This window comes from Orycteropus afer, unplaced genomic scaffold (assembly GCF_000298275.1).
Source record: "Orycteropus afer afer isolate SDZICR_OR568_19922 unplaced genomic scaffold, OryAfe1.0 scaffold00085, whole genome shotgun sequence".
In the NCBI taxonomy this organism is placed as follows: Eukaryota; Metazoa; Chordata; class Mammalia; order Tubulidentata; family Orycteropodidae; genus Orycteropus; species Orycteropus afer.
The window spans coordinates 10,348,227-10,360,158 of NW_006921672.1; the positions used below are offsets into that span (position 1 = coordinate 10,348,227).

The window sequence follows — 11,932 nt, forward strand, 5'->3', positions numbered from 1 at the left end:
CCCCCGGGCCACCAGGTTATCCAGGCCCAGCAGCTGCAGCTTTTGCACCAGCTGCAGGAGAAGGCTGCAGGTTTCTCAGCCTGTCCCGAAAGAGGGTCGAGGCCTGGGCCCTCAGGCTCTGGCCCAGAGTCATCAGAACAGAGGGAGGGCTAGGGACAGGCAGGGGCTCTTGTTTAGGAAAATGGGAAGGAAACTCTGCAATGGGTGGGGTTTGGCCAGGCACTGGAAGGAGGGGTCGTTCTGTCAGTGAGGCCACTGCAGGCTGCTGGGAAAGAGCAAAGCCTGGAGACAAGAGGGTAGATGTGAACTGGGGACCGGGGCCCACAGGGCTGGGCTGGGCAGTGGGCAAGGGCTGCACCTTGGTCAGCTGTATTGGAAGGAGACGGAGAGCTAACATTGATGGTCATGCAAGTTGTCCACGTGACCTGCATGTGGCCACAGAGGCCACTGTTCAGTTTACAATCTGCACAACCTTATACAGTGTCCCTGTGAGATCATGAGACAGTGCTGCTCCCCTAGTCAGAGAGGAAGGCCATGGTGGAGGCTTCCAATAGGCTACGAACTTCAGAGCTGACCCAGGAGGGCAGTAGGGTGAATAGGCATTAGGACAGAATCAGAGGGGAAGACTAGGCCAGGGAAGGCCCTGTGGAGAAGGAGTGATAGAATAGGCCCAGATTCACTCCTAGCTGAGTACCCTTGAACAAGTAACTCTCTGAACCTCAATTTCCTTAAATAGGGATAATAATACCTACCTAAAAGTGTGTAGAATTAAAGGAGATGACGCATATAAAGGGTTAGACCCTTAGCTGAGGGTCTGACCCATGTAAGCATCAGTCAGTCATTGTTGGGGTCACCATGAGCTCCTTAAAGGCAGGTCTCACTCGACCCAGCACATGGCCAGTACCTATTAAGTATGGCTCACCAACCATCGGGGTTTTCTAGCTGAGTGAAGAGACCCTGACCCACTCATCCTCAACCCTGCAGGAGATCCTAGCCCACCTTCCAACTCACCCAGGGGACTGGTCCAACTGCAGCCGTTGATGGCAGAAGCCTTCATCCTAATGGCCTGGGTGGCCCCAGAAGGCCGCTCTTCCTCCCAGGTCCCGAGAGCTTGGTTAACCTTGTCCCCTTCCAACCTCCAAAAGTCCTGGATGGGCACCTGGGCTGCTGCTATGCGATCCCAATTCCATCCCTCCCACCCCCTCCCCGCCATGTTTATTTTGGTTTGCTGCTGCCATTGCAGCAGGGTTGGGAGCCTTGGGGATGGGGATGCATGGTGGGGTGGGAGAAAGAAGTAGGGGTGGGGGAAGTAGGGTGGGATGGGATGGGGGAGAGAGGTGAGCAGAGACAGGAAACTGAGGTGCAGTGGGGGGCTGCAGTCCCAGCCCTGATCCCTAGCCCAGCCTCCAGGAGAAAAGGGGGTAGAGAGTTGGACTCTTATGTAAATTCCATGTAAAAGAGCATTGAGGCACTTTTCCAACTGTGGGGGCCCTGAGGTACCTATGCAAATGATAGGCAAAGTCCATGCAAATAAGCAACATGCTGGGTGGGGCCAGGCAGGGGTAAATGAGCACTGGGGGGCTCACCTGTCCTCACCTTTCATTGAAGTCTGCAGGCATGAAATCTTCCAGGGGTACAAAACCCCCTGCTGCCATCAAGCCCTCCTCAGCCCCGAACCTCTGTTGCTGCTGCCGCCCTCAAAGTAGCATTGCTTCTATCTGGGGAGGGAGACAGGAAAGTCTTTCCATAGTCGTGCAAGAGAACCCCAGCTGGGACCCTCAGCCACCCTCTTCCCCAGCCATAGGATGTCTCTCACAAAAGGCACTGAAGAGAAAAGACCAATCACCAGCCCGCCCCCATCCCAGCCCTCTGTGAGCTCTCCTGCCTCCACCAGTCTACACATAAACCCTGATGGCTAATCCCCAGCTGTGTCCCAGCCAGGGAGAGGGGAGCTGGATACTGGCCTCATGACTTTAAATGCCCGGTACCTGCTCCTGAATGAAGGAGGAAGAATGGCTCCCAACAGTACATGGGCCCTGCCTTTCTCTAGCAACCCTATCCTGCTGCATGGAACAGACCAGTATGGATAATACCCTCTCAGCCTTCCTCCTTCATTATTTAACCTTCCCAACCCACCCCACAGCTAGTTGTCATAGAAACAAGTCCATTTTAGTAAGGCTCAGACAGGTCAAGTGACATGCCCAAGGACACACAGCCAGTAAAGGGACCAAGCTGGGACTCAATCCCAAGTGTTCCCAGCTTCTGGACCAGTGCTCATTCACCCCTCAGCCTCTGGTCAACTGAAGGGAAGGCTTCGGGCCCCACTTGGAGCAGCCTTAAATCAGGTGGCCAAGATTTGAAGGAAAAGGGGGTAGCTCCTTCCCATAAAAACTGCAAGCCCCTCAACCCAAAGAACAAGGCCTTCTCCAGTGGTGCAGGGTCACAGCACCAGCTGCGGTGGGTTATCTGGCTGTTGGAAGGTAGAGAGCAGGTGATAGAGAAGCCCCCACCGGCTTACTCCAGGTTTGAGGTCTCCCTCAGAGTTCATAATTCCTTCAACAGAGAAAAGACCCTTCACTATACAGAGACTGAGGATGCTGAAACCACCAAGTCCCTGGAGCCCAGCCATGCAAAAAGTCCTGGGGAAAAGTGATGGACCAAGACCATGTGGACAGGGACAAGGGTGGTGAGTGGAAGAGCCTGGGCAGGGAAGAGTGAGGGAAACAGGAGGAGGGGGATCATGGATAAAGGAAGATCAGAGGGGGAAGATAAGCCCCTGCCCTGAGGTGGGAACAGTGGGTCCTCCTGGGGGTGACTGGGGGTCAGGCAGGGGCTAGGCATCTCAACAATGCACCTTTCCATAGAAAACATGGGGTCTAATATGATCCTCCTTATAGTTTTGAGCTCCTCAGCCAGGGCCTCCTGGAAACCAGGAAGGGCTTCCTACAGTGGAAAAGGGAAAATTGCGAGGACCCCTACGGAACCCCACCATACTTCCTGGCACAGACCAGGGCTGAGGGTGGAAACCAGCCAGCAAGGCCAACACACACAGGGTGCTGATCTCTAAAGGGTTTCTTGGGGAAGGCGGGCAGCCAGGGGAGGGTGCTCAGCAGAGACATGGTGTCTGTGTAGGATAACGGAGCTGGTGGACTCTGGGCTTGCTGGTGGAGGGTCTTCACCTCTTCCTCAGCCTCAGTCAGCATGCTGCCACATGCCAGGTGCTTTCCCCACAAGTCCTGTAGTTGAGACCCACCCACAGGCTCTGCTGGGACCAGGTGCACCAACCCAGTGTACCTCTCCTGCCCTCGCCCCTGGGGGGAGATCAGAAGGAAGAGGCCTGGACTCCAGACCCAAATGGTGACCTGCCAGGCCCTATGCCAGACACTGAGGATACAGAAAGGGTCAAGACCCCATCCCTACCTGCCCAGTATTGTTCTCTCATGACAGCCAGAAAGCTGGCCACAGCCTCAGGCCCCCACTCTGTGCCAGGAGTTCACAAGAGCTGGGGCCGAAGCCAAGGAGGGTCTCTCCCTTCTTGGAACTACATCTGGATTTCTTTTTCCGAAGCCAGCCCCTGCTGTGACTTCTCAGTCTCGGCCCCATAATGGAAAGACCCAAGACTGGTAAACCCCCACCTAAGCTTCCCTCACTCCCGTGCACCTTCACCTCCTAGAAAGTCTTTTCAAGGACATTGGTGAGTCTTTGGTGGCCCCTAATAAGAAGTCCCACAGAAGATCAAATAAGGTGGCAGAGGGAGGGGGTCCTGCAGCCTGGTTCCTGGCAGACCTTGTGATCTTCTCTGGGCCTTGGTTCCCTCCTTGGGGCAATGAGGAGACAGGTTAAGGGGCTCCTTGAGGTCCCTTCCAACTCTGACTCTGGCTTGGGAAGGGACACTGGGCGTGGCTGAGCTGGGAGCAGAGAAGGGAGCATGAGAAGGGAGCTGGGGTCCTGTTATGCATTGAATCTTGTCCCTCAAAATTATATGTTGTAAATCCCAACCTCTATGCCAGTGGTTACAATTCCATTTAGGAATGGGTTGACTTTATTATGTTTGTGAGGTAGGATTACTATAGGGTGTGTTTTGAATCAATCTCTTTTGAGCTATGAAAGGGATTGAAGAAGTGAGCAGAGCAAAAATGGGAGAAGAGATACCATCCCACATGAAGGTGATCAAGGTGCCAAGAAATAAGGACGTTCCCTCAGAACCAACAAAGAAACACTCCCCCTAGAGCTGACACCCTGATTTCAGACTTCAACTCATAGCAACCCCTCCTTGGGTTTCCGAGGCAGTATCTCTACTGTCCAGTCTTCCTTCCAAGGAGTAGCTGGTAGGTTTGAACCACCAGCCTTCTGGTTAGCAGTCAAATGACTTAGGCACTATGCCACCAGAGTGCCTCCTAAACTGTGAGAAGATAAATTTGTTTGTTAAAGCCATCCACTTCTGTTGTAGCAGTATTAGATAGCTAAGACAGGTCCCACAGGGGCAGGACAGGAGAAGAGGAGCCCCACACACACCCTGTTCCCCGACCTGGGCCCACAGCTGGCTAACCTCCTCTTCCACTGGTCCTGGCTCTCCATCCTGAGCACCATCTCCTCTGACAGCTCAGCCATCTGTTGGCTGGCCTCTGCTGCGGGGAGCAGAGCAGGTCAGCCCTCATTCCCCTGACCCCCAGGGACAGTTCCGGTCCTCCCAAATTCCTCCACCCACCCCACCCGGCAGCTCCTGCCAAGTTCCATGGGGTTCCACAGGGCCTAGCAACTCCTCAGCCAGGTCTTCTTTTCCATAAATGTTTATGGGCTGACACTGGGCCAGGCAATGGCATGAGCTGTCAATAAAGCCTGGTTGCTCCTTCACTGAGCTCCGGTCTAGTGCAGAGAAAAAAAAAAAAAAAAAAATTACAATAACGCACAGCAAAGGCTAAGAAGGCTAAGAAGGCGCAAATATACAGGGCGGATAGGGTGTGTGCCTGCAGTGCCCAGCCCAGCCTTGCAAGGTCTGGGAAGGCTTTCTGGAGGAAGGGACCAACCACTAAGCTAAGACCTCCACAGAGCAAGTGAGGTTCGGCCAGGCAAAGAAGGAAGGACACTGGAGCAGGCAGAATGTGGAAAAGCCTGAAAGCAACTATCACAAGACACAGCAGAGGCATGGCAGAGCCAGAGCACAGAGACCATGGTAGGGAGGCTGGGAGACACTTCGGCCAATGAGAAACTATGCTGAAGAGTTACACAGAGTGACAGGGTCAGATTAGGTTTTAGAAAACTCATTCACGCTGTGTGCGGACGGGCAGTGGAGTGGAGGCGGGAGGGCCAGTTAAGAGGCTACTGCAATTGCTTCATTCCATGGTACATAGGGTTGCCATGAATCAGAACCAACCCGATGGCACCTAACAACAACAGTTGTTCAGCTGGCCTGGGCTTGAGGCAGCCAGAGTGGGTGGGAGGTGGAGACCTGAGCAATTCCTGAGGTAGAAGCAGCAGGAGGTGAGAGGACTGCCTCCTGATTCAGGGGCCTGGGGGCCAGCAGGGTCATTCAGAGAGCTGAGGAACCCAGGCAAGGAAGGGTTGGAGGTGAAGGAACAGCATGAGTTTGACTGTTGCCACCTTGGGTGTGCATCCCCAGGGACAAAGGCTGTACCTCACTCACGATGCCCGGGACAGAGCTGAGCACAGCCACTGCGTAACTGTCCCTGTCCCGGTGCATGGGGAGCCAGGACTGTGGCAGCTCTTGGTGCCATCTCCTCCTTGCTTCCACCCCATTCCCTCCCTTCCTCCCAACTGACAGGAAGAGACAGGCTTAGAAGAGACCCAGAGCTTCTGTACTGGGGTGTGTGTGGGGGGGGGCACTGAAAATCCAAACTCACTGCCATAGAGTCCATTCTGACTCATAACGACCCCCTTGGTTTCCGAGGCCGTACATCTTTACGGAAGTAGATTGCCCAGTCCACCTTCCACAGAGTGGCTGGTGGATTTGAACTGCCAACCTTCTGGTTAGCAGTCAAACGCCTTAGGCGCTGCACCACCAGCGCTCCTTAATGCTTCTGTTCAGCAGTTTACAATGTGCACAAAGCTCTTCCTCAGCTGTTGCTTCTCTTGAACCTGGAGCTGCCCTTGTCCTACCTGCTCTAGGGTCCAGGGGACTTCGTTCACCTTCCTCCAGCTCCCGAATGAAGGCTGCGCGCTCCGGGCTGGACACTCCCGGCCGCCGGCAGGTGAAGGCAGCCGGCGTCTTGCAGATGCCCGCCGCCTTGTCAGTCCTCAGGCCGGTGACTCCGGTACCAAGGGATCCTTGGATTATGAAGCAGATCCACCACGCGTCCCAGTGGCCCAACACGGATTGGGCATCCCCTGGACCGCGGGGAAGGCGGATGCGGGTGGGGCTCCTGCCTCGGCTTCAGTCTCTGAGGCCAGGCAAACACCTACTGGGGGTCCTGAGCCGGATAGGGACTTGGAAGCTGATGCGACTCTGGCTCGGGATCCAGCCCCAGGTGCCTGCGCGGGGGCGGTCGAGGCTGGGGCTGGAGCGGGGCTGGCTGCAGCGGGGGTGCAGCGGTGCGTGCAGCTGGATCCGCCGGCCGGGCCTGTTTGCCCTGCAGCTCAGCCTGGGTCGTTAGAGCGCACCCCGAGTCCGCAGGGGGCTGCTGCAGCCAGGCCTTTACTACCCCTGCCACGCGCGGGGAGGGAGGACAGAAGTGGTGCCTGGGCCTGGGGGTGGTGCGGAGCGGGTGGTTGTGTAAAAAAGAGGCGAATGAGACTTCTAGTTGGTTCCTTGAGCTTAAACCCAACCCAACTGTGATGGTTATGTTTGTGTGTCAACTTGGCTGGGCCTGGTTGAATGGCTTGGCAGCTGGTGGTAGTTATTCCTCATGATGAGACTGGCAATCAACTCCATGGTGGGCTCTACCACAAGCAGCTGAGTAGCTGCCTTTGGGATATGGTCTACTTCCTGTATTTAAGGAGAAGCTTTGAGAATGGTCTCTAGCCTATGGCATGGTTGGACCCTACATGGAGCTGTGCCATTGCTCAGCAGCCTGCTATGCTCTGCTGACCTTGGGACTTATGGACTTAAGTTCATGGCCTGCCGTGTGGATCGGTAACATCGGGACTGTGCCTTTTTACTTATCAACCTTGGGGCTTCTCAGCCTCAGCAGCCAGCAGCTGTCTGAGTGAAGAAACACCTCTAGCTCCAGTGGGCTGGGAGCAGGAGGCAAAGCTGGACCCCAAGGTTCAGGGGCTTTCACCCAGCCCCTAGAGCCTGGCCCTTTGAACTTGGATTTAAAACCTCCAAATTGTAACAATAAACTCCTGTTTGTTAAAACCATCCCATTTGTGGTATAATCTTGTCAGAGCGGCACTAGGTAACCAGAACACCAACCCACTGCCATTGAGTCGATTCTGACTCATAGCAACCTTATCGGACAGAGTAGAACTGTCCCATAGGGTTTCCAAGCCTATAAATCTTTATGGAAGCAGACTGCCTCATCTTTCTCCCACGGAGTGGCTGGTGGATTTGAACCACTCACCTTTTGGTCAGCAGCCAAATGCTTTAACCACTGCAGAGCTTCTTCCTTGACTTGGGTTCAGAGAAAAGGACAACACCCTCCACCCTACCCCCCACCCCATCTCTACCTCAGGCAAATGGTTCTGGCCAAAGCTGCCGCTGGGTGGTGGTGATGGTTGGGGAAGGGCAGGGTTGGGGTACACTGACTTCCCCGGGTCGCTAATAGGGGCTTGAAATCCACTCCCACCATAAGAGTTTTCAGCTGCCTTCCCTGATGTCTGTCCAGCCACCCCCTAGTCAACCTAACTTGTTTTTTGTGTGCCCATGAAGATGACACAGGTCAAACCAAAAAACCAAACGCACTGCCGTGGAGTCGAATCTGACTCATAGCGACCCCTCCTTGGGTTTCCGAGGTGATATGCTATGGATAGTAGATTGTCCAACCTTCCTTCCGAGGAGTGGCTGGTGGGTTTGAACCGCCAGCCTTCTGGTTAGCAGTCAAGTGCCTTAGGCACTAAGCCACCAGAGCTCCTGACACAGGCCAGGTAATGATTTATTCTGTTATCTGTAAAATCATCATGAGTCAGAGCCGACCCTATGAAAACTAACACCAGAAATAATAACAACATCTGAGAAGAAATATCCAAAATTATCTGAAAATCAGCCTAACTTTTTAAATATGGCCCAGGTTGACCTATGAATTAGAGCAGTAATTTGTCTTTTCACATTGACTGACAGGGAAATCCAAACTCCAGGACGACTTTCAAGTCCTGGCCCAGCTTGGCGGTCTTAACCTGGTCCTACCGCTCACACCCGGTGCTGGTGCCCCTCCGACAGCCCTCTCCGCCCTCTTCATCATAAGGTCTTTCCTCATGCTTTTCTCTTACTACCCTTTTCCCACCTCCTGTCAACCTGCAAACGCCTGTTCTTCAGGCCCAACTTTAATGTCTTTTTCCTGTGAAGACTGCTCTGGCCCCTGGAGTGATCAGTGGGGATCTCCAAGACCAGATCCGTCCCCCTCAGATGGAAATTGTGTCAGAACCCGCAGCCCAGGAGGGCCACCTATAAGTGCTGAATGAACTGTGGGACCTCCGAGCAGTCCGGTGGCTGTGCCTGGGCCTTTGCACTGGAGGAACCTACAGACCAGAAACAGGAGGCAGTGGCACTGACTCTTTTTGTGTAGGATCATTCCTGGTGCCTCCATCTCTTTCTCCCCAGCCCCTAATCTTAGTCACCAAGTTCCGTTGAAGTTGTGGCTGTTGTTAGGAGCTCTAGTGGATCCCAGCTCAGAGCAACCCCATGTAAGAGAGCAGAACTGGCCTGTACATTTTTCTGGGCTGTAATCTTTACTGGAGCAGATCACCAGGTCTTTCTCCCAAGGAACACTGGGTGAGTTCCAACAGCCAATCTTTCTGTTAGGAGGGGAGAGCTGAACCCTTTGCACCACCAGAGCTCCTTCTGCTCAGTTTACCTCCTGAATATTTCCTGACTGTGCCCTTTCTTTTTCAGCCCTTCTGCTGTTTTCCAAATTGAGGCCTCTCTTCTCTTCTCAGATTACTGTGACACCCCCCACACACACACTGCATGGTCGCCCTGAGGGGAGTGAACCTCTCATACTTCTGTCTGAGCTAAGGAATACCAGTTACCCCTACCTTCATCCCCTACTCCTGGCCTAAGCCCAGGACAGGGGTTTCTGCCCACAGTCTGTGCCTGGGACTTCCTAACCCTGACACTGTGCTTTTGGGACCAGGTATCTATAACACAGTATGGAACTGGAGACATGACCCAGGGAGGAGGATCCAAGTGTCCCTTGTACCAACTCCCTGCCCAGTGAAACAAGAATGTTTTCTTCTATTGACAAATATTTATTGATGGTCTGCTATATATGTCAGGCATTGTGCTGGACCCTTGGGTTAGAGCAGGAAATTAAAGAAATTGATCCCTGTTCTCTTGGAGTTTTGAGTTAAGGGGGCAGAGGTGGAAGCAGGGAGCCTGGAAAAAGACCGCTGCAATGTACTACCATCATTGATGTGTACCTATGGTTATGTGTGGGAATCACTTCTGCATGCATTTTTAGCCATTGCATGTCATATCACCTCATCCATCCATGCCCACATTTGTATATGACTTAAGATCTTTGCTATCTCTTAAGATGAGACGAAATTTACATGCAGTGAAATCCTGAGGTCTTAAATGAACTGGGCAGTCAGTTTCACAGAATGCATATCAAGACATAGACTATTTCCATCAACCCAGAATGTTTTCCTCTTGCCCCCTTCCAGTCAATTCCCAACCCCTGGAAATAGCTACTGATCTGATGCTATTACCATAGATCAGTTTTGTCTATTCTAGAATTTCATTTAAATGGAATAGTGCAGTGTGTACTTTTATTGTATCTGGCTTCTTCCACAAAGGAGCCCTGGTGGCACAGTGGTTAAGGGGTTCATCTACTAAGCAAGAAGGTCAGTGGTTTGAACCCACTAGCTGCTCCAGGGGAGAAAGCTGTGGCAGTCTGCTTCCATAAGGATTTATAGCTTCGGAAACCCTACAAGACAATTCTACTCTGTCCCTACAGGATTTCTATAAGCTAGAATCGACTTCACATAATGGGTCTTCAGGCTTGGTTTCTTCCACTTACTGTAATACTTTTGAGGTGTATCCAAGTTTTGCATGTGTTGGTCATTTTATTCCTTTGCATTGTTGAGCACGGTCCCATTGTATAGATACCTTACAATTTACTTATCCATTCTGCCCTTGATGGATATCTGGATTGTTTCCAGGTTGAGGTTATTTTTTAATCAATCTAGGCTGCAGCTCTGGCACTCCCCCACCAGCCTCCAGCCTGCAGCCTCCTGAACTGTCTCACTGTGTCTCGCACATCTCTTCAGCCCCAACATCAAGCAAGCACAGAGCTGGGCAAACCGTGGGAACCCATTAAATCCCAGCTGAATAAATGTTTGTTGAATTGAATTGTCGCTGTCCTATGAGGATGCAGTCTTGAGGCCCTCTGAGAAGTCTGAGGTGAAGGAGAAGGAAACGGGGTAGAGACGACAGGAATGAAGTTGGGGGACGTTTAGGCTCTAGGATCACCTCTGGCTCATGATGTGGGAACCTGGCAACTCTGGTTGCAACCACCAGAGGGCAGTGCCAACCCACATTCCCACCCCACACAGCCTACTACAATCCACAAAAGGCCACCCACCCATTGCCATCCACTCCATTTTGACTCATATTGACCTCCATTGGGTTTCCAAGGCTGTAAATCTTTACAGAAGATTTCTCTTCATCCCATGGAGCAGCTGGTGGGTTTGAACCACCAACCTTCTGGTTAGCAGACAAATGCTTTACCTTCTAACCAAAAACAAACCAAGCTCACTGCCATCAAGTCCATTCTGACTCACAGGAACCCCCATTGGGTTTCTGAGGCAGTAAATCTTTAGGGAAGTAGATTGCCAGTCTTCTTTCCTCAGAGTGGACTATGCCACTAGAACTCCTTACAAGAGACCAAGTAGGGAAAAAAGGCCTGATGATCTACCTCTGGGGAGCTCTGGTGGCGTAGTGCTTAAGGCACTTGACTGCTAACCAGAAGGCTGGCGGTTCAAACCCACCAGCCACTCCTCGGAAGGAAGGTTGGGCAATCTACTTCTGTAGTGATTTTGCCTCAGAAACCCAAGGAGGGGTCACCATGAGTCAGATCCAACTCAATGGCAGTGAGTTTGGTTTTGGTTCTGGATCTACTTCTGAAAATAAGCCAGTGAAAACCTTATGGATCACAATGGCCCAGTTAGCAACTCGTTATGGGGATGGTGCTGAATGGGGCTGCGTTTCATCCTATTGTTCTTGGGACCATGAGTCAGGCCCAACTCCATGGCAGCTAAAGACAACATAAAGGAAAGACGAGGGGTCAACCTGGGTTGAAATCCCAACCTGAGTTCAAATCCCAACCCACCAAGCTCTTCACGAGCTTGACTCCCGCGTGCAACTCTGCCTTTCTGAGCTCCTTTTTTCCATGTGTGAAATGGGCATAAAAATACCCACCTTGCAGCATTGATTTGAGGATGAGCGGGTGCTCCATCATTTCAAGTGCTCGATCAACAGTGGTAACTGTTATTGGTAGAGAAGATGGACACAAACAGCCCTCCCAGCAAGGGATCTACAAAGTGCTGTGTGCATGCCCCGAAAGGGAAGGGTTAACTCTGCTGGGGGATGCAGAGGAGAGAGGCCTGTGAATTAGAGAGGGGTGTTAGCTCCTTAAGCACTGGGTGAAGAACAGGTGTGATGCCAGGCAGAGGAATGGCACCTTGAGGTCCCTATTACCACAGGTGTCCCAATGCCACACCTGTGCCCGAGGCCCAAGGGCCCACTGAAAGGCCTTGAGTGACTTCACCAATGCTTCCTACAGACGCAGAAATCTCTCCCCCAGCCTTCCCACCA

The 11,932-nt window shown here is 52.6% G+C and overlaps 1 protein-coding gene across 1 annotated transcript; it reads right to left on the bottom strand.

Annotated features, from left to right (window-relative positions):
* Window positions 1–515: 515 nt before the first annotated feature.
* HAP1 (huntingtin associated protein 1) lies at window positions 516–11,573 on the bottom strand. The gene is given in 7 exon segments (XM_042781115.1): window positions 516–570; window positions 2,855–2,945; window positions 3,532–3,635; window positions 4,529–4,628; window positions 6,118–6,348; window positions 6,351–6,398; window positions 11,537–11,573. Coding segments are annotated over 7 exon segments (666 nt in total).
* Window positions 11,574–11,932: the final 359 nt, after the last annotated feature.